The sequence below is a fragment of the Chlorocebus sabaeus genome, chromosome 24, assembly GCF_047675955.1.
Source record: "Chlorocebus sabaeus isolate Y175 chromosome 24, mChlSab1.0.hap1, whole genome shotgun sequence".
Classification (NCBI taxonomy): domain Eukaryota; kingdom Metazoa; phylum Chordata; class Mammalia; order Primates; family Cercopithecidae; genus Chlorocebus; species Chlorocebus sabaeus.
This window is the reverse complement of record NC_132927.1, coordinates 41,138,172-41,159,178: the sequence shown is the minus strand read 5'-3', so window position 1 is coordinate 41,159,178 and position 21,007 is coordinate 41,138,172. Positions and strand designations below refer to the sequence as shown.

Sequence of the window (21,007 nt, the reverse complement as noted above, 5' to 3'; positions counted from 1 at the left end):
ATCTGGCTGGAAGATTAGCTTTTTAGCCTCCTCCCCCTACATATGTAACTTCTTGGTTTTTGAAATAATTAGATTCAGAAATTGCAAAAATTGTATAGAGGATCCGTGTGTATATTTTCCAGTTAGAAACTTTTCTCTTCTCACCCTGAAATTCAAAGTCCAGATAATTTGTAAGGAAGTTTAGAAAGGAGAAGGGGAGGAAAACAGGGGGACAGAAAGAACCTTGCCCGAGGAGGTGAGGGCAGGAGAAAGAAGACAGATACAACTCGCGGACTAAAGACCTCAACCAAGTGGTTCTGGATGTCCGATCTCACTCTCCATGGATGCGTAAAATTGAACAACAATAGCAGCAGATTTGGGGAGAATGGAAAGGCAAGAGGAGCTGCTAATGAAAGTGCAGTACTCACCAGCATTCATGTTGTTCCACAGCCTCAAGGGGCATTGCACGTCCAGAGGAGGAATCGGGGCATCTCGTCACTGATTCTCCACATTCTATTAGAGTTATCCAATTACAGCTGTCTCATCCCTGCGCCATTTTGGCTGACGGAGGCAGGGAAACAGGCTGCTGGGGCCCAGGGCCTCAGGGTGTGGTGTTGTTGCGGGGCTGGCAGCTACAGCAGAGGGATGAGGGAGGGAGCCTCCCAGGGACAGCAGGAAGGCACAGATCCAGATGCGAATTCTCGTCAAATCTCTCTTGTTCTCCTACCCTCAGATTCAGGACATTGTTGTCCCAACTCAGGAAGGTCGTGAAACAGCCAAGGATGCGTTGCTGTTGTGGTGTCAGATGAAGACGGCAGGGTATGCCCTGGGAACCAGCTGTCAGCACGTCCTCCACCAGCCCTTTGCTCCCCACAAGCACTGCCATCCCCAGAGGGACACTAGATATCATCATCCAGAACTACAGCCGCCTGCCTGTAATGGATGCGAAGTCTGTCCTGAGCTGATTCTTTGAGGCTGGGAATACAGGATTCTTTTCCAAAGCTGCCTGCAGGCAGACTGGGGGGTCTGTGTGGTGTTCACATCTGATGGGAGAGCCTCTGTGTGTGGCTTAGCTGCTGCCCCCTCTTGGTGACCTGGCTCAAGAAAGGACAGTTCCATTTCTTTCCTGGTATATTGGCCCTCAGTTTGTACACTTGTTTGGGACTACAAAAAATCTAATTCTTAGCTCTTACTGTTTCTCTTGGATGCAGCTACCCTCATGTCAATGTCACCAACTTTACCTCCAGCTGGAAGGATGGCTTGGCCTTTAATGCCCTGATACATAAGCACCGGTAAGAGGGAGGGGACAGCCATGGGGACTGACTGAGACAGCCTCCCTGGGAATATTTGGACACATTGCACTTAACATGGAGTCACAGAAATGTGACCTCCACTGTTCCTTCTCCTCTCCCCTTCAGCACTCCATAGCACCCCCACTTTCCTTCAATCGCAGCATGTCTGCCACCCACTTCCCTCATGTGCCAAGGCTCACACCTGCCCCCTCTCCTCTGCTCCCGTCTCCTCCTTTCACTCTTGCCCGACCAACTCCCTGCCTCTGCACAGTGTCTGCTTCATGCTAGGGCTGCCCTGCTGGCGGGGATGCTGTGGCCACTCCCTTTTCACAGTCCAGCTTTGTCCCCAGGCCCGACCTGATCGACTTTGATAAGCTGAAGGACTCCAATGCCCGGCACAACCTGGAGCACGCATTTGATGTGGCTGAGCGCCAGCTGGGCATCATCCCGCTCCTCGACCCCGAAGGTGAGCCACACCCACCCCTGCCAGCCTTTGCTGCAGCAATGAGGGATGCACTCGCTGTGCTAGAGGAGCTCAGCCGCAGGACTTCTGTAGGCCGGCCCAGGTGCTGGGCAAGCTGTGGGCACAGGGAGGGGCAGTGGCCGGGCCAGGCTCTGCTCTGGGCCTGCTTCTCTGCTCCATGCTGGTTCCCATGCCTGCCTGGTCTGTTTGGAGATGGACTTTGGATCTTTCTTCTTTTCTTCTTTTGTAATTTGTGGTTCTAAAATGGATTTCATCACATTCTTCCATTCTTGCTCTGTTGGTTGTCACTTTGTGCCTGTAGCTGAACTTCATGCTGGAGGAATGGGGGATAAATCCTCTAAGCCTGACTTTCCTGGCTTCCAGTTTGGTCCTGAGAGTATACCCTTTTCCCTAACAGATGTCTTTACGGAAAACCCTGATGAGAAATCCATCATCACCTATGTGGTGGCGTTTTACCACTACTTCTCCAAGATGAAGGTGCTGGCAGTGGAGGGCAAGCGTGTCGGCAAGGTACAAGCTGTTTTGGAACCAAGGTGTCACCCTTCCCCTGTTTGCCAGATCCACACAGAGTGGCCCCTTTTCCAACCTAAGAAAGGGTGAAGAGTACAGCTCCCCTACCCCCTAACTTCCTCTAAAGCTGCCCTTGGCAGCATTGATGGCTCCTGAGCTGAATTCCAAAGCAGGTTGATGGTCTGTCCTGAAAGGTACCACAGGCGGCTGCTCTGTGCCTGGCGTCCACCTGGTCCACCTGAGATGCATATCTCATGAACATCCCGACAGGAACCCTCTAGGCTTTTATGTGGTTTGTTTATTGTGATCGCCGACCTCTTAGGCACCCACAGTATACCAGAAACTCACCCATCGGTAGAGACCCTCATGCCAGATTCCTCTCCTCTGCTAGATAGATCCTTAGCTCCTAAAGGATAGGTACCATTTCTCATTCATCTCTGTGCCTCGTGTTTAGTAAAGACAATGGCTGGTAGCCCTTGACTCCTCATGAACATTTAAAAATAAACAAAACCCTGGCCCCCAAGTGGCTGGCATCCTGGCACAGCAAGCTTACCAATCTTCTCTCGCACTGGGGAGGGGAGCTGCTCCCAATCGCTAACAGGCCAGCTCGCTGCCGATTGGCAAGAGGAGGGCTTCACCCACTTCCCGTCCACTCCTGCTGCCCTACCAACAGTCTTGGGCTCAGGGAACAAACCCAGCCTAGAGCACTCCGGGGCTTAGGAGGTGGGAGCCCCATTTCAGGGCACCTTGATGGTGGTCCTCATTGGTATCCTCAATGGTGGCATTGCCCTTCTGATGAGAATAAGTAAGAAGGTGATTCCTTAGGTTATTGACCATGCCATTGAGACTGAGAAGATGATTGAAAAGTACAGCGGGCTAGCCTCGGACCTGCTCACCTGGATCGAGCAGACCATCACTGTTCTGAACAGCCGCAAGTTTGCCAACTCACTGACGGGCGTCCAGCAGCAGCTGCAGGCCTTCAGCACCTACCGCACTGTGGAGAAGCCGCCCAAGTAAGGGCCTTGGAACACGGGAGGGTGGTCCTCAGTGGCTGGGAAACTGACCACCAAAAGGTAGAGCCAGGTCCTGGGCCTTATGAAGTACATCTACGAGGCACACGCTCAAGATTAGAGAGCTGCACATGTGTTACCTGCCTCGTGCCCCTCTTCCCCACTCTCCTCCCAAGCCACCAGCTTAGAGGAAACCAGCATTGATGAGAAACCTCGACTCACGACCAAAGACAGTGGTTCCTCCCAGATCCCTGAGGAGAAGCAGGAAGGAAATCGTTGGCTTCTGATTCTCTTTGAATAATCCAGGCTGAAAAGCTCCTCTCTGGTCTGCCACTGAGCTGTGGGCTTGTTTTCTGATGAGATGACCTCTGTGCTCTCAGCCCCTGAGCTCTCTGCATGGGGTCTTATGGATCATCAAGTTCATCCTTCTTTTCCTCTCCCATCTGTCACTGCTCAGCAACAGAGCACTTAGCCTGCTTCTCAGGACCTCTGCCCTACCCTAGTGCGTGCAGAGCCTGTGTGCATATGCTTACACACATTGCATGCAAACAACTGTGCACACACATGTGCATGCAAACAACCATGCACACACATGCATACCTGTGTACACACAACCATCCATACACACAACTGTGCACCCATGAACATGCATGCACACACAACCATACGCACACAACTGTGCACTCATACACATACACATAACTATACATGCATTTGTGCATGCACACACAACTATGCACCCATGCACGTACATATGCACACACAACCACATGTGCAAACGCACATATATATGTACAACCACGCATGTGCACATGCACACACACACAAACATGCACACATACACACAGGGCGTTCCAGCTTATCTGCCATTAGCTTGTCCAGCTCCTCTGAAACAGGCTTCCAGCTCATTGGTGGTACCTTCTGCTCTGCTATTCCCCCCCACCCCCCACACTCTCCATTCGTGACTCTGAAATGGGGAAAGGTGAAATGCTGACTCTAGAATATACTATAAACAAGTATCTGGTTTCTGGTCTGACACCAACCCATTTCTGAAGCCCTAAATCCAATACAGTTAGCATCCCCTATGAGTCTACCAGTCACTGCACACAGGGGTGTTATCTCTTGGCTGTGTAGACAGTGCTTCATGGCCACAGTTCTCTTAAGTGCCTGTGAGCACTGAGATCCATTAGACTGGGCTCAGGGTGGGACATTGCGTATAGCTGATCCTTGACTGCCAGGTCAAGGATGCAGAAATGGGGGGACACTTGGGTACATGCAGAAATGTGGAAGTACCTGATACCTGCAGCCTGTACCCCACATGCTAGACAGCAATCCTGCTGCCAATTCTTGTCTCCTATACCTACAATCCTCTCAGAGCCCAGCCTTTCCTGCCTTCTGGGAAGCATCTGGCCTATAGGACTTGCCAGGAGATCTGGCTCATTAGGACCTGGGTGAAAGCTGTTTTCAGTGTAGTATGCTCTCCCACGGAAAATGCTGCTTCTGGGGTTTTATTGACTCAATAAGAAACTGACCAGAGAGCTAATAAGAAGCCCTCATCACTTGCAGAACAGAGAAGGATTTTTTTTTTTTTGTATTGATCAGTAAAACTTGATATTTACGGGAATTACCAGAATACCTCAGCTTCCCATGTAGAAGCAAATGATAAATGCTATGGTGGCCATTGTGTTTCCTTTGGTTTATATTGTAAAGACCCAAACCCCTATTAGATCTTAGTTGGTGAGAAGGAGAGATGTTTTAACAGGTAAGCAGACCTATAGATTCTCTTTAGTTTTTCTGTGTTTTTAAGGGAAATATGCTTTGCTATCTAAGCTTCAAGACGCCACAGTTCCGTATTGACTTCAGCAAAAAAAAATTTGGCCATGAGATATGAGATCTTAATACCAGTCTTCCTACCTCTGTTTTCTTGACAGGTTTCAAGAGAAGGGGAATCTAGAAGTTCTACTTTTTACCATCCAGTCCCGGATGAGAGCCAACAATCAGAAAGTGTACACACCCCACGATGGGAAACTAGTGTCTGACATCAACAGGGTACCACAGCATTTTCCATTATGCATTGATGGTGGATTGATTGAATTCCTGATAAGGACACAGTGAATGGTCATTGGACCAGATTAAAGCAAGCCACTTTCTTTGGTATTATTAATCCACATGTTGACTACTTGGGGGAGTTATCTGAACCTGGTTCTGAGGGGTCAGACTCTACTCCTCCACCCTCCTTTAATCCCCCTGTTCAGATGCCCTGAGTCCCTGAGTCCTTTTTTTTTGGAGACAGGGTCTCACTCTTCCACCCAGGTGGCAGTGCAGTGGCACAATCATAGCTCACTGCAGCTTCGCCCTCCCGGGCTCAAGTGAAGCTCCCACCTCAGCCTCAGTAGGTGGGAGTACAGGCGTGCACCACCACACCCAGCTAAATTTTGTATTTTTTATAGAGACAGAGTCTGGCAATGTTGCCTAGGCTGGTTTTGAACTGGGCTCAAACAATCCTTCCATCTTGGCCTCCCAAAGTGCTGAGATTACACATGTGAGCCACCACACCCAGCCTCCTAGTCCATTTTTTTTGGAGTCAGTTTTACAGCCTGTCCTCTGTAGAACCTTGAGTTTGTCTTTGAAGATGGAATATTAACTACTTATAACCAAAGGAAAATGCCTATGACATTTCAGAGGCTTGGAGGCTTACCACCACTTGGCAGTTCATATTGAACAGAGGTAGCCATTAGTCAGTAAGAACTTACTGAGCATAGCCGGGCGCGGTGGCTTAAGCCTGTAATCCCAACACTTTTGGAAGCCGAGGCAGGCGGATCACGAGGTCAGGAGCTCGAGACCATCCTGGCTAACATGGTGAAACCCCGTCTCTGCTAAAAATACAAAAAAATTAGCTGGGTGTGGTGGCGGGCGCCTGTAGTCCCATCTACTCGGGAGGCTGAGGCAGGAAAATGGTGTGAACCTGAGAGGCGGAGCTTGTGAAGAGCTGAGATTGTGCCACTGCACTCCAGCCTGGGCAACAGAGTGAGACTCTGTCTCAGGAAAAAAAAAAAAAAAAGAACTTACTGAGCATTCAGAGAAGTGAAAAACATTATTTTGGGCCAAGAGTCTGAGGCAGGTTTAGGGGAAGAGGGAAGTGAGACTCATGAGCAGTGCCCTCTGAATCTTTCATGGGTCCAGACATGAAAGCCAAAAGGCTTTTAGTGATCTTTAATCTGTTACCACGTCACCCAAGAGCATCAGGTTGTACCTCAATTCCAGAAATCACTCAGTGTTGGGTTAAAGAGGTGGAGCCCCCAAACTGAGGCGTTTCTCCTGTACCCCAAGAATTCTCATTCCACCCTTTGTGCAGGCCTGGGAAAGCCTGGAGGAAGCTGAGTATCGGCGGGAGCTGGCCCTGAGAAATGAGCTTATTCGGCAGGAGAAGCTAGAGCAACTGGCCCGGCGCTTTGACCGGAAGGCTGCAATGAGAGAGACCTGGCTCAATGAAAACCAGCGCCTCGTGGCCCAGGTAATGAGGGACATGCTTTGGGTGACAGGAGAGGGGACATTCTTCAGAGCCCCCAGCTTTTGGCTGGGCTGGAGTCCAAGCTGGCTTCTCACAGCCTCTCCTCGTGCCTTGCATCCCAGCTCCCCCATGATCTGGTGGATCAAGATTTGCATCTGGGGAGGAGCTCTCCAGGATTTATTAAATGTCATTTTTAGGAAAGAGCCTTGGAGTCTAGAACTGGCTGCTGAAGTTGTCTTTTGTGGGCTTGTAGCGTCAACTACAGCTGGGGTTTGAGTTGATGTTAAATCGTGGTTCTTGGGGGATATGGTAAAATCACAGACTGCACCTTGTCTGTGTCGGGCATGCCTTTTGGACTCCGGCCTCTGGTGCTGTGACATAATTCTAGCTAAGAATGGACCCCAGGGCTGATTCTTCATCAGAGCATCTGTTCCCTCTCACTTAAAACTTGGAATCAAATTAGATTCTTTCCAAAAAGGGGCAACGAGTATTCTGAGAGCACTGGAGAGTGTATGCGCACCCCAGAGAGAGTGTGAATAAACCATCTGTTTGCTGGTGCATGGTTTCTGAGTGAGAAGCAGCCCCTTCCTGCCCCAAATCCAACAAGTCCACTCAAGGCAGGGTGGGGAGTGCCAGCAGGCCACCAAGGGGCTCCATTAGTAACACACAGGCTGCATCTCCCACACGGGTGGCACAGGGAGTAAAATCACGAACTTGTCACCGGGAGCGGTGGCTCACGCCTGTAATCCCAGCACTTTGGGAGGCTGAGGCGGGCGGATCACCTGAGGTCGGGAGTTCGAGACCAGCCTGACCAACATGGAGAACCCCTGTCTCTACTAAAAATACAAAATTGGCCGGGTGTGGTGGCACATGCCTATAATCCCAGCTATTAGGGAGGCTGAGGCAGGAGAATCGCTTGAACCTGGGAGGTGGAGGTTGTGGTGAGCTGTGATCGTGCCATTGCACTCCAGCCTGGGCAAACAAGAGTGAAACTCCGTCTAAAAAAAAAACAACAACAACCATGAACTTCTCTTAGACGCTCTTGTAAGACATTACTTTTTGGAATTTGGGTCTGATAAGACAGCTGCGAAAGGAAGGTGGAGTTCTTGGGAATGTGCTTTCCCATCTAGCACTGGTTCTGAAGGGACCCACCCTTTCCCTGTATTTGGGGATGAGCCCCGGGGTGTCTCACTGAGCTGCCTGTTTTTCTCCCGTGGGGCAGGATAACTTCGGGTATGACCTGGCAGCTGTGGAGGCTGCCAAGAAGAAGCACGAGGCCATCGAGACTGACACGGCTGCCTACGAGGAGCGGGTGAGAGCCCTGGAGGACCTGGCTCAGGAGCTGGAGAAGGAGAACTACCATGACCAGAAGCGCATCACGGCCCGCAAGGACAATATCCTGCGACTGTGGAGCTACCTGCAGGAGCTGCTGCGGTCCCGGCGCCAGAGGCTTGAGACCACCCTGGCACTGCAGAAGCTCTTCCAGGACATGCTGCACAGCATTGACTGGATGGATGAGATCAAGGTGGGCCCTGGGGGCCACCACCTGCCATGCCCTGCAGCACTCACGTTGGGTCTCAGGGGCCCTGCAGTTAGCATCGGCTTCCTTAGACACCTCCCAGCCAGTCATATATCTGAGTCAAAATAGAGAAACTGAGGCAGCAGTGTCTAGCTGCACTTGCCTCTGTGCCTCTTGGTCCACTCTGCTCCAACAGGTGATACCAGCCCAGGTCCGTGGTACCCTGGTGATTGAGAAATCTTGGGTTTGTGGCAGCACCGGTGCCAACCTGCAGGGCCTTGAAGAGACATACATTAATCAGGAACCTGGAGAATCAGGCTCTTAGTAATTACAGTTTGACTCTGGTTAGAATCCAGACCTCCCAGCGTAAGGGCAACCTCTCCTCTCTCTCTGCCGTAGTGAGTCTCAGCTGAGGACACACATCAGACTGCCCCTGGAGCTTTGTGAAAATACACATGGCCAGGCCCCAACCCTGAGACCGATGCAGTAGATGAGTGTGGGCCTTGAGCATCTGTAAGATGTTCCATGGATGATGCTGATGGGCACCCCCAGTAGGCACTCCCCCTCTGGAGCTTCTTCCATCATCAGCAGCAGCCCTTTTCTGGCTGCATTAGGCTCACCCTTGCTCAGACACCAGGGACATGCCCTTTGCAGGAGTCTCTTCTCCTAATGTGTAGGTCTCTTCATTTCTCCTCATGTCCTTTCTGCTGTTCTCTTTGCCAGGCTCACCTCTTGTCTGCCGAGTTTGGGAAGCACTTGTTGGAGGTTGAAGACCTGCTACAGAAGCACAAGTTGATGGAAGCTGACATTGCCATCCAAGGGGACAAAGTGAAGGCCATCACTGCAGCCACCCTGAAGTTCACTGAGGGGAAAGGTGAGACCAAGTCTGTCTCCCCTGTTAAGGCTTCCGATGCCAGAGCCTCATCCTCTGGCCTAACACCCCAACTTGGATAAATCTCCTGGAACCAACTTTAAAGTTCTCTTTCTTTCATCAAATAATGGTCCGAGAAAGAAGCTTGAGGGACAGTCAAACTCTCTAGAGAGCTGACAACTGCTTCAATAACCTATAATCACCAAGGAGCCATCATCTGTCCTTCATTCTCCTTGCTAGTTCAAGTCATGGCTGAGACAATTTAGGTTTCCAGATTCTTGTTTTAAATAAGAGACCTCACTGCCTCTTTCAAGAATGACCCTGAAAATTTTTTTAAATTAATTTAAAAAATAATTTTATGTTGTATGTTTCTATTAAGAACTAACCCCACTTTTTATCTTTCTTAACCCTGAAGTTCAGTGGGAAATAATTATAAAGAATCTGTCTGCCCTCTGAGCAACTGGGACCCCCCTGCAACCAACCCCAAAGCCCTAGTGTCATGGCAGCTTCAGGTTTGTGTAGTTCCAACCTGGCAGCTTATCTGAAGCGTGCCCATAAATGAAACCCATCCCCCACTTTGTCCTCCTTCCCCCTATTTCTTCCAGGGTACCAGCCTTGTGACCCCCAGGTCATCCAGGACCGCATCAGCCACCTGGAGCAGTGCTTTGAGGAGCTGAGCAACATGGCAGCTGGGCGGAAGGCCCAACTGGAGCAGTCTAAACGACTCTGGAAGTTCTTCTGGGAGATGAATGAGGCCGAGAGCTGGATCAAGGAGAAGGAGCAGATCTATTCTTCCCTGGACTGTGGCAAAGACCTGACCAGTGTGCTCATCCTACAGCGCAAGCACAAGGCTTTTGAGGACGAGCTCCGTGGGCTAGATGCCCACCTGGAGCAGATCTTCCAGGAGGCTCATGGCATGGTTGCGCGCAAGCAGTTTGGGCACCCGCAGATCGAGGCCCGCATCAAGGAGGTGTCGGCTCAGTGGGACCAGCTGAAGGAGCTGGCTGCCTTCCGCAAGAAGAACCTCCAGGATGCTGAGAACTTTTTCCAGTTCCAGGGTGATGCGGATGACCTGAAGGTTTGGCTGCAAGATGCCCACCGGCTGCTCTCTGGTGAAGATGTAGGGCAGGACGAAGGGGCCACGCGGGCCCTGGGGAAAAAGCACAAGGACTTCCTGGAGGAGCTGGAGGAGAGCCGTGGGGTGATGGAGCACCTGGAGCAGCAGGCCCAGGGATTCCCCGAAGAGTTTCGGGATTCCCCAGACGTGACCCATCGGCTGCAGGCCCTGCGGGAGCTCTACCAACAGGTAGTGGCCCAGGCAGACCTGCGTCAACAGAGGCTGCAGGAAGCCCTGGACCTGTACACGGTGTTTGGGGAGACAGATGCCTGTGAGCTGTGGATGGGCGAGAAGGAGAAGTGGCTGGCCGAGATGGAAATGCCAGACACCCTGGAGGACCTGGAGGTGGTGCAGCACAGGTCAGAGTTAACTCATCTTTTCCTCACCCCCCTGTACCCAGGTCTGGGCACCATCTCCCACCTAGTTTCGTAATAGTCTCTGGATCAGCAAAGGTCTCTTTGAGAGGCCCTGGGATGCCCTTTGTTGCAAAGTCCGGGCATTGGGAGTCACAAGTTCTATTCTGGCTCTGTGGTCTGGAGTACTTCACCCACTGGGGCCTTGCGTTCCTCAAACAAAGGGAATTTCTCTAGTCCAGTTATTCAATTACTTTTCAGCGATAGCAGTCTTTGCTCAGATGAATTGTGTATGGAACCCCTAGGTCACACAGAGGAAAAATGGAGCTACTCTGGAAAAGGAGGTTGAGAGGCCAGGACTCTGCCAGCTCTAGCCTTTCATGGCAGTCCCTAAGCCAGGGGACTCTGAGGGGCCACAGAGAGAGTTTGCAAACCCCCTGTCTGCAAGGCCACTTTCACCCCCGGTGTTCTGATTTCATCAGTACCCCAGATGGTGAGGCACGCCCCAGTCTGTGAGGCATCTCCGCAGCCGAAGCACAGAATTCAGGGAGTCAGGAGGAGGAAAGGCCACTCTCTGGAGCAGTGCCAAGGTGGTGCTGCACTGATGCTGGAGAATCCTGGGCTCTTACCCTTGAAGGATCGGCCTTCGGAACCACAAATTCCCCCCAACCACCACCCCAGCAGCTTTTCCTTATCTTACCCAGGAATGGAGCACCTGACTGGAAAGGGTAGCTTTCGGATCACGATGTCAAGGCATTGGACTGAGAGTCCAAAAGCAACAGCCAGAATAGTGGAGGCCTGGAAGGTGGCCCTTGTGACAATTGACATCCCCCACACAAATACACAGTAACCTCTCTTCAGCCCTCCCTCCCCTTCATATGTCTCTGTTGAGCCAGAAGCCTGTGTAGGAAGTAACTGACTCTCTCAAGGCCTGTTCCAGGCAATGCTAACTCACAAAATCAAACCCACGAACCAGAAAGGAGGGCCAGCATATCTGTCTTCTTCCTCCTGCCTCACCTGAACAAATGGTTTAGGCAGTGGAAGGCGAAAGCAAGAGCTACATGTTCTGGAGACTGGGGGTGCCACTGGCAAGGAAGTGTCTGCTGCTGCCTCACTCATCCTCATTTCCCTCTGCCCCTATCAGGTTCGACATCCTGGACCAGGAGATGAAGACTTTGATGACTCAGATTGATGGTGTGAACCTCGCTGCCAACAGCTTGGTAGAGAGTGGCCACCCACGCAGTGGGGAGGTGAAGCAGTACCAGGACCATCTAAACACCAGGTGGGGTGTGGGTAGGGCATGGGGCGGGGGGCATTGTCTCTCGACATCTGACACACTTCTGGGGGCCAGGCCCAAAATTTAGGCCACCTACTATGCACCAACACTTCTGTACCCTCAACATTCCTGTTTTTTTGTTTTTGTTTGTTTGTTTGTTTTTGAGACAGAGTCTCACTCTTTTACCCAGGCTGGAGTGCAGTGGTGTGATCTCGGCTCACTGCAACTTCCACCTCCCAGGTTCAAGCTATTCGTGTGCCTCAGCCTCCCAAGTAGCTGGGATTACAGGCGCGCAGTACCATGCCTGGCTAGTTTTTGTATTTTTAGTAGAGATGGGGTTTCACCACGTTGGCCAGGCTGCTCTCATTCCTGGCCTCAAGCGATCTGCCCACCTCGGCCTCCCAAAGTGCAGGGATTACAGGCATGAGCCACCGCCCCCCACCAACATTCCTGTCTGTCTCAGCCATGGTTCCTTCCCAGCAGTACTGGAGTTGTAGCAGCAAGGAGGAATGATCGAGGTGTGAACAGCCCAGGGAGGGAGAGAAACCAGTCCTGGGAGGCTCGAATGCTGTGCCTGGGGAGGGCAGGTGTGTGTATGTGTGATGGAGGGCACATCCCAAGTGTGCCCAAACTCAGAATCAGGCCATATGCTTCTCATGCTATATTTCCCTGGACATTCTTGGGCAGAGAAAATTGCTTTCTGAGAGCTCTTAAGTACTGTCCATAAAAAAATGCTCCAGCCTGTGCCAAACGCAGTATTGATAATGAGGCTGGCTTGAATGAAGAGGAGAATTAGCAGGGAGCCTTAAGCAAGCTTTGTGGTCAGAACAAAAATCAGGTCCCGAGGAGCCTTTAGAGAGGGGGTGCTTTCAGTGTGGGGTGAAATTGCCCACGAGTTCCTAGAGGATCTTTGAGGACACAGGAAATGCCTGCATTCCCTGTCTTTACCCTGGGCCCTGCACATGCAATGCCACGCGTTCACCACCTCCCCACTACCCTGGCACCTTCCCCACACTTGTGCCCCACAGTAGAGCCTTGCTCTGCCTGAGGCAATCTGGGAGGTGGGCCTGGAGAAGACTCCATTGTAAAGAAAGGGATCAGCACAGTGGAGACGTCACTGGGGGGGTTAAGGGGAGGCAGCGATGACCAGAATTCTTTAGAGCCACTAGAATGGGATGATTGTCTTAGCTGCCCAAGCTGGAGAGTGTGGTTCAGGAGATTCCTTTGTCAATCTGATGTTTTACAAAGGAAGAGAATACCTCTTCCCTCTTCTTTTGCCTTGTAGGTAATGAGTTTGTGTGTGTTAGTGGGCAGGAGGTGGTAGAGATTATTGCAATTGCTGCATAATTGAGGAAACTAGAGCAGGTCTAAACCAGAGAAACTTCCTGAGAGGAAGAACTCATCAGCTCAACAATGAACTATAGTCTGAGAATGTTGATCTTTACAGACCCCTAAAACAGGCCCCATCCCCAAGTGATAAATATCCAGGTACCTGCCATCCTTAAGTGAGAAAAAAACCTGAGGCATGAAATTAAATTAAATTTGAGAGTTGAAAGGGACCTGAGAAGTCACCCAGTCTAGCCAGCGATGGGGAACTCACTCCCTCACCCTGCAGCCTGTCTCATTTTTGGGCAACTCTTTTTGGTTAAAAAGTTTGCTCTTCCATTGAGTGGAAATCTGCCTCCTTGAAATGTGTACATACTGATTCTGGCTCTTCCCTTGAGAGAGAGCAGACTTACCCTGGTTCCTCTTCCGTGTATGGCTCTTCAATTATTTTTCAGAACAATGCCCATTCTATACCTCCACCCCCAGAGTCGTCTTGTGCCTCTGCAGTGCTTTTCCTCAGGGTGCATTCTCCCTACCTCTACATTATTCCAAATCCTGTCTCTGCCTGGGCCAGTCCAAGTCACTTGCTTTCCAGTTTTCCAGATGAAAAGTCATCTTTTCCTCCTTTGTACTGGTTTTGAGCTTCACATCCTATCTTATATTCTAATTATTTTTGTCCCCAAGGACTTTCCTACTAGACTATGTAAGCAAATGAAGACCTGTGTCTATTTACATTGCCCAAGGGCTTTGCACACCAAACACATTTTTGAGGTTCCTCCTGTTTGGAATATTACTTTCCTAGCTTTGCCCTTGGCTTACTCTTTTTATTCAGGTCTCAGCTCAAATGTCAGCTTATTGGTGTGACCCCCACTGACCACCCCATTGAAAGCAGCACATTCATCCTCTCGCTGATCCCTTTGGCCTCTATATTGTTACCTTATTTTATTTTTTTCTTTGCATTTATCACCACTTGATGGATTATAGACTTGTTTATGTCTCTAACTACTTGAATGCAAGCAAGGACTTTGCATTGTTCTTAACTAATTAATTAATTAATTTTTTATAGAGACAGAATCTCACTCCATTGCCCAGGCTGGAGTGCAGTAGTGCAATTTTGGCTCACTGCAGCCTCAGCCTCCCAGGCTCAAGTGATTCTCCCACCTCAGTCTCCTGAGTAACTAGTGCTACAGATGCACACTACTATACCCAGCTAATTTTTTGTTTTTTTGTAGAGATGAGGTCTCACTATATTGCCTAGGCTGGTCCTGAACTCCTGGGCTCAAGTGATCATCCAGCCTCAGCCTCCCAAATTGCTGTGATTGACAGGTGTGAGCCACTGCACCCAGCCTGCATAGTTCTTTCCATATCCCTAGTACCTAGATCAGTGTATGCCACAAGGCAACTGAGAGTTGCTTGATAAATGCTTAGTACATGAGTGAACTGGGAAAAAACTAAAATTTTTCTGCCAAGCTTCTGTGTGAGTCATTCAAACACTTGATGAATGTGTGATCATCTTTCACCATCTGCATATTCCAGTTGAAGAAAAACCTGGCCCAGGACCAAACCTGAACTCTTGATGTCGCCTGACCAGTGCTAACTAGAGTGGCTCTATCAACTTCCTGCATCTCAAAGACAGTGCAGTGGCAGGGGCAAGTGTAGGTTTCGGAAGCACACTAGACCCAAACTCCAGTGCATCTTTGTGTGGCCTCCACCCAATGGCTACAGCAGGGCCACTCCAGGAAAGGCCTGGAAAATCACTATGGGGCCTCTTGCCTGGGGACACAGCCAGACCCTCTCCCAGGAACACTTCCCTGTCGATTCCAGGGGTTTCAAACAGACTTGGAGAAAACCCCTTGATTTCCCAGCCTCAGAGCGCCATCTGTGTGCCAGACAGGCACAGAATTCCCAGAGCACGGGGTCTTCATGGTCTAGGATGGGAGCCGAGAAATCTGCAGGCTGTCTCTCCTCCCTCGTATCCCTGGTCTCTCCCAGCCTGTCTCTTACATCTCTCTGCAGACCTTTCAAATCACACTGGCTGCTGTTGTCACACCTTGGGAATGCACAACAGCGCCCTCTGCCTAGTCCATCTACTAGTCCCTCGGCTTCCATCCCCTGAGGCAGGGGACAAAGATGAATGAGAGACTTGGTCCCATCCTTTAATTGGTCACTCCAGTGGAGGCACTAGGGGTGTGTTCACTGACTGGGGCTTTGTGTCCAGTGATGGGTTGTGTGGAGGTCACGTGAGTGACTGTCACCCCATTGCTCCTTCCAGCTCCCTTAGTCTTCCTCTGTGCCTGGTAGGTGCTGTGTACATGAAACTTTATGCTATGTTATTTGTGAGCTTGTCTGAATATTTCTCTAAATCATACACCCCACAGGGCAAGGCCTAATTATGTCTGTATTCTCCCAAAGGCCAACAAAATGCCTTATACCCCTGTGGGCGTTCAAGAAAGATGGGTTCAATAAGAGAATGAGCATTCAGCCTGCGTGTTACAGTGATGCAGAATGAGTGAACCTAGGCCCAAGGGTAGTGTCCCTAGTGGTCTGGCCCGGCTGATGGGCAGCTCTTTGAAAGAGGTTTATTGTGTACTGCAGACTGAACCCAGGCCCCCAGGCATCCACCAGACCTTAGCACATTTCCATGTTTCATAGCAACACTGTGCTTGGAGGTTAAGATTATGTTAGTCTTTTAAATTATCATCACAGCTTATTCCTCCTCATTCTCTTCTTCCCTCTCCTTTTATTCCTCTTCTTTTTCACCAGGGCGTCTTTTCTCTTAGATCCAAGGTGATCTTTTTCAGGCCCTAGGAGACTTTGCATGTGGCCTTGGGCATTTACATGGTTCCTCTAGGGCAGCTGGCGACCCTATGTCCTGAAGCATTCTTGAAGTTAATGTGAGCCTTTTAATTATTTTGATATTTCATAAACTCTGGGGAAATTGTATATTTGCCTGAAATCCAACTACATGCATAGCCTTTGCTTTCATGTTCCTTTACTTATGGTTGGAATCACATCACTAATTGCCCCCTGCTGATCAAAAGATCTGATTGACAGTGATATATGTCTTGAGTTAAAATTGGATAAGTGAATTTTGCTCACCCATGCTTTGTTAGGTAGCTTTTGTTTTTCTTTTTATCATACAAAGTCTGCGTGGGAAGATTTGCGAGAAATGTGGGAACGGGTCAGGGTCTCCTATGGGAAGAGTTAAGGGAGAAGGGGTGTCTCTCCTCTGGGCTATGTCCCCATCCGGCAGGTGGCAGGCATTCCAGACCCTGGTGTCCAAGCGGCGGGAGGCTGTGGACTCAGCCCTCCGAGTGCACAACTATTGCGTGGATTGTGAGGAGACCAGCAAGTGGATCACAGACAAGACAAAGGTAGTAGAGTCCACAAAAGACCTGGGGCGGGACCTGGCAGGTGTCATCGCCATCCAGCGGAAGTTGTCAGGGCTGGAGCGTGATGTGGCCGCCATCCAGGCCCGTGTGGATGCCCTGGAGCGTGAGTCCCAGCAGCTGATGGACTCGCACCCTGAGCAGAAGGAGGACATTGGTCAGCGGCAAAAACACTTGGAGGAGCTGTGGCAGGGCCTGCAGCAAGCCCTGCGGGGCCAGGAGGACTTGCTGGGGGAAGTCAGCCAGCTACAGGCCTTCCTGCAGGATCTGGATGACTTTCAGGCCTGGCTCTCCATCACCCAGAAGGCTGTGGCCTCCGAGGACATGCCCGAATCCCTCCCAGAGGCCGAGCAGCTCCTGCAGCAGCATGCAGGTATCAAGGATGAGATTGATGGGCACCAAGACAGCTACCAGCGTGTTAAGGAGTCTGGGGAGAAAGTGATCCAAGGCCAGACGGACCCAGAGTATCTGCTTCTGGGCCAGCGGCTGGAAGGCCTGGATACCGGCTGGGATGCCCTGGACAGGATGTGGGAGAGCCGCAGCCACACCCTCGCTCAGTGCCTTGGCTTCCAGGAGTTCCAGAAAGATGCCAAGCAGGCCGAAGCCATCCTCAGCAACCAGGTAGAGAGGCATTCAGGGCTGGGACAGGCGGGTCTCTCTGGGCAGTAGCTCTTGTGGTGAGTCCACAAATGTGCTGTAAGGCTCAGGGACCACATTACTCTTGTCTTGTACTCTGTATTCACTCATGGGGGAAATCTTTGTTTCTCATTAGGTGCCTTTTCCAGCCCTATGCCTTGTTCCTGGGTTCCTGGGTCTATCAGAGGCTAGAGAAGCGCATTTTGCCCTGGGTGGTTAGTCTTCCATGTGGCTTTAGACACACTGTTTATTGGTGCCCCTGGGGTAGGAGTGGGGGCAAGACCTGGGGAGTAGCACCTCCTCCCTGCTCATTCAGGGGGCTCATTCAGACTGTGGCCTGTGTGGCTACACGTGGTGCTCCCACTTGGTAGGCGTGCTCATGACCTCCTCCATGTGTCTTCATGCCTTGTCTGGAAACTTGCTCCAACAGGAATACACTCTGGCTCACTTGGAGCCCCCAGACTCCCTGGAAGCTGCAGAGGCTGGGATCCGGAAGTTTGAGGATTTCTTGGGGTCTATGGAGAACAACCGGGATAAGGTCTTGAGTCCTGTGGACTCTGGAAACAAGCTGGTAGCTGAGGGAAACCTGTACTCAGACAAGATCAAGGAGAAGGTGCAGCTGATTGAGGACAGGTACTCCCGGGCCCCAGGGCCACGAGGCCCCCAGAGCCACAGAGGGGTAGTAGTGCCACGCGAGGACCCCAAGCTTGGCACTATTGTGACTATGCCTTTGGCTTCCTTTCCAGGCACAGGAAGAACAATGAGAAGGCCGAGGAGGCCTCTGTCCTCCTGAGAGACAACCTGGAGCTACAGAACTTCCTCCAGAACTGCCAGGAGGTGAGGCTCCAGCAAGGAGCAGCCGCTTTCCTGGAGATTCCTTTCTAGAAGCAGAGTGCCCTCAAGGGGGGAAGTCCATAGGGATCCTTTGTAGCCCACGAGCTGTGGGATTCCATGAGCGGGGACCTCTAGGTACTTAATTGGGTCATCCTCTAGAATCTTCAGTTGCACTTTTTTTTTTTTTTCAAATCTGAAAAGTCCTCCTTAACTTGTCAAGTCTAGGCCAGAGTTTCTTAAGAGTAGTCTAGGGACAGTCTATTTTAGAATCACCTAAGACCCAGTCTGGGCCAGCTTCAAGGATGTGTGACCTATGTCACACCCTGTGCTTAGCTTAGAAGGGTCCTGGGCTCAGTTTAATGCTCTACTCTTGCCATCTTGAAATTCTTCATGCTTTTGAACAACTCCATTTTGTACTGGGCCCTGCAAATTATGGAGCCAGTCCTGGTCCTAGTTAAAGCAGACCCCTGGGTCTCACTCAGGCCAGATGAATCAGAACTTTAAGGGGTGAGACAGAGAAATAACATTTTAAACAAACCTGCCAGTTGGAAAACTGCTGGCTAGGAAGGTCCTTGCTCAACCTGGGGCCAGCTGTACAAGGAAGGTCTTTAATCCGCCTTCCCAGGTCCCTCCACTGACAGTACTTTCTACGTGGAATGGGGTTTTCCTTGACTTCTTTCTTGTCATACTTCTTTTCTGTCAGCCCAGGCAACTTTATTTTCATCAACCTCTGTCCTTGGCTTCTTCCTCAAATAACATTTTTTTCCTGTGTTTATCAAGGATCTCTCACCAAACTGCCAAAGGATGGATTTATCCATCCATCCAGTAAATACTCTTTGGGTTCCTAGAATATGCTAGGCCCTGTCGTAGGTCCTCGAAATATGGAGAGAAGAGTAAAGTATCCCTGGTCTCACACCATACACACTCTAGTGGGGAAGATGCACCTGTGCCCACATTTTAGCCCCGGCCTGTCATGGGTAAAGTTGCCTGTGCTGGTCCAGAGGGATCCAGAACTGCAGATGAATTCTCTTCTGTGCTTGCACTTCCTCCCCATGGGCTTCTCCTTCTGCAGCCAGGGATGGGCAGCAGGTTCTGCCCTGCCAAAGAAATATACTCAGGGACAGTCAGCCCACTCTTTATGCACACAGCTCACTCTTTGGATCAACGACAAGCTGCTGACATCTCAGGATGTCTCCTACGATGAAGCACGAAACCTTCACAATAAATGGCTGAAGCACCAGGCGTTTGTGGCAGAGCTGGCTTCCCATGAAGGGTGGCTAGAGAACATTGATGCGGTAAGTAAAGTGAGTGGGTGGTGGAGGGCACTCTGCTCAGATAGGCTTGCCTGGATGGGGCTTCACCCAAGGTGTGGACACTGTCCTAAAGCTTGCTTACAGTACAGAACGTGGCAGCGAACAACCTTTCTAAATAGTAGTTAAACCTTCAGAGGTCCTGATATAGTCAGTCTTAGTACACCTGGTCAGAATCAGTGCCTCTTCTGGATCACCTGAATCTAGGAACAGCCCAGGACACTGAGGACATCTAGTTGGAGCTTCAATGTCCAGTGCCAGGACAGCAGTTGTTAATGTTTGCTTTCCATTGCCCTCACTAGGGCTCCGGCACTGTCTTGCACAGGGCTGGAGGAATAGGCAAGATGATCAGAATGGTCCAGGGGATCCATTAATCCTCATCATTTGGATGGGCAGAACCACTGGGGAGTGGTCGTTTCCACTCCTTGTAGATGGTGAACTAAGGGACCCCTCTGTCGAGAGTTTGCCCAGTGGACAAGTCCAAATGTGGCTGGAATTAGATGTGGAAATCACTGCCTTTGCTCCTCTCTACCGTGGCTGTCCATGAAAAAGCAGCCCTAGGATCAGACTGATTTCTTAACCTCCCTGTGCCTCAGTTTCTTCCTCTATGAAATGAGAGTAATAATAGGACCTTCCCAGTGGAGTTGGGAGCACTAAATACTTAAAGACAAATGAAACATTTAGCATAGTACTTGGCAATTATGAGACACTCAATAAATAGTAACTTTTAGGCCAGGCACAGTGGCTCGGCTGTAATCCCAGCACTTTGGGAGGCCGAGGTGGGCAGATCACTTGAGGTCAGGAGTTCAAGAACAGCCTAGCCAACATGGCGAAATCCCATCTCTACTAAAAATACAAAAATTAGCTGGGCATGGTTGCATATGCCTGTAATCCCAGCTACTCAGGAGGCTGAGACACAAAAGGGTTTAAACTGGCGGGAGGAGTTTGCAGTAAGCCAAGATTATGCCACTACACTCCAGCCTGGGCAACAGAGAGAGATTCTGTCTCCGAAAAAAATTAACTATTATTACCGATATAGACTCCTAAGTCCAATTTATATCACATTGTGCCCACCCAAAAACGATACATCTATGCAGATGAAAACCAGACAAGGCAACTTCAGTAACCAAAGGAGGTCAGTGAAGGTTAGTGCACAACCTCGGGAACTCACGGGGCAGTTTCTGCATTGGCTGTACTTGGATGGGTCTGGAATCCTTTTTCTTGCAGCAGCTGACCCTTGTCTGCAGCTCCTGTGCTGCAGTCTCCCTGAATCATTGCCCCCAGTGCTGCTCTCCCTGCCCAGCTTCCCCTACCAGCAGTGTCTAACCCTTTGAATATGAGGACTTTTTCCTTGTCTGTGGTGGTGCATATCATGAAAATTATGCACAGACTTTTTTTTTTCACTCATCAGCTATTATGTTAATGTATTTTATGTGTGTCCCAAGACAATTCTTCTTCCAATGTGTCCCAGGGAAGCCAAAAGGTTGGACACCCCTGCTAATGCTGGGGATTCAGAGTCAATTTCAGTTGCACCTCATCCACATTCTATGAAGATTCTTCACCTTGCTGATCTCCTCTTGGGTAGTCTCT

The 21,007-nt window shown here is 50.4% G+C and overlaps 1 protein-coding gene across 2 annotated transcripts in view; it reads left to right on the top strand.

Annotated features, from left to right (window-relative positions):
* Positions 1-21,007, top strand: part of SPTB (spectrin beta, erythrocytic) — a 137,155-nt gene that overhangs the window by 78,872 nt on the left and 37,276 nt on the right. Inside the window, exons 5-19 of one of the 2 annotated variants that reach the window (XM_037984121.2) lie at positions 713-798; positions 1,191-1,271; positions 1,622-1,737; positions 2,153-2,265; positions 3,091-3,278; positions 5,207-5,324; positions 6,631-6,789; positions 8,009-8,311; positions 9,029-9,179; positions 9,782-10,652; positions 11,791-11,928; positions 16,502-17,258; positions 17,704-17,906; positions 18,020-18,110; positions 19,256-19,402. In XM_037984121.2, the coding sequence (XP_037840049.2) occupies positions 713-798; positions 1,191-1,271; positions 1,622-1,737; positions 2,153-2,265; positions 3,091-3,278; positions 5,207-5,324; positions 6,631-6,789; positions 8,009-8,311; positions 9,029-9,179; positions 9,782-10,652; positions 11,791-11,928; positions 16,502-17,258; positions 17,704-17,906; positions 18,020-18,110; positions 19,256-19,402 (3,522 nt within the window). Of the gene's footprint in view, positions 1-712; positions 799-1,190; positions 1,272-1,621; positions 1,738-2,152; positions 2,266-3,090; positions 3,279-5,206; positions 5,325-6,412; positions 6,522-6,630; positions 6,790-8,008; positions 8,312-9,028; positions 9,180-9,781; positions 10,653-11,790; positions 11,929-16,501; positions 17,259-17,703; positions 17,907-18,019; positions 18,111-19,255; positions 19,403-21,007 lie in introns of those variants that run through there. The other variant, XM_037984123.2, reaches the window with a different exon arrangement.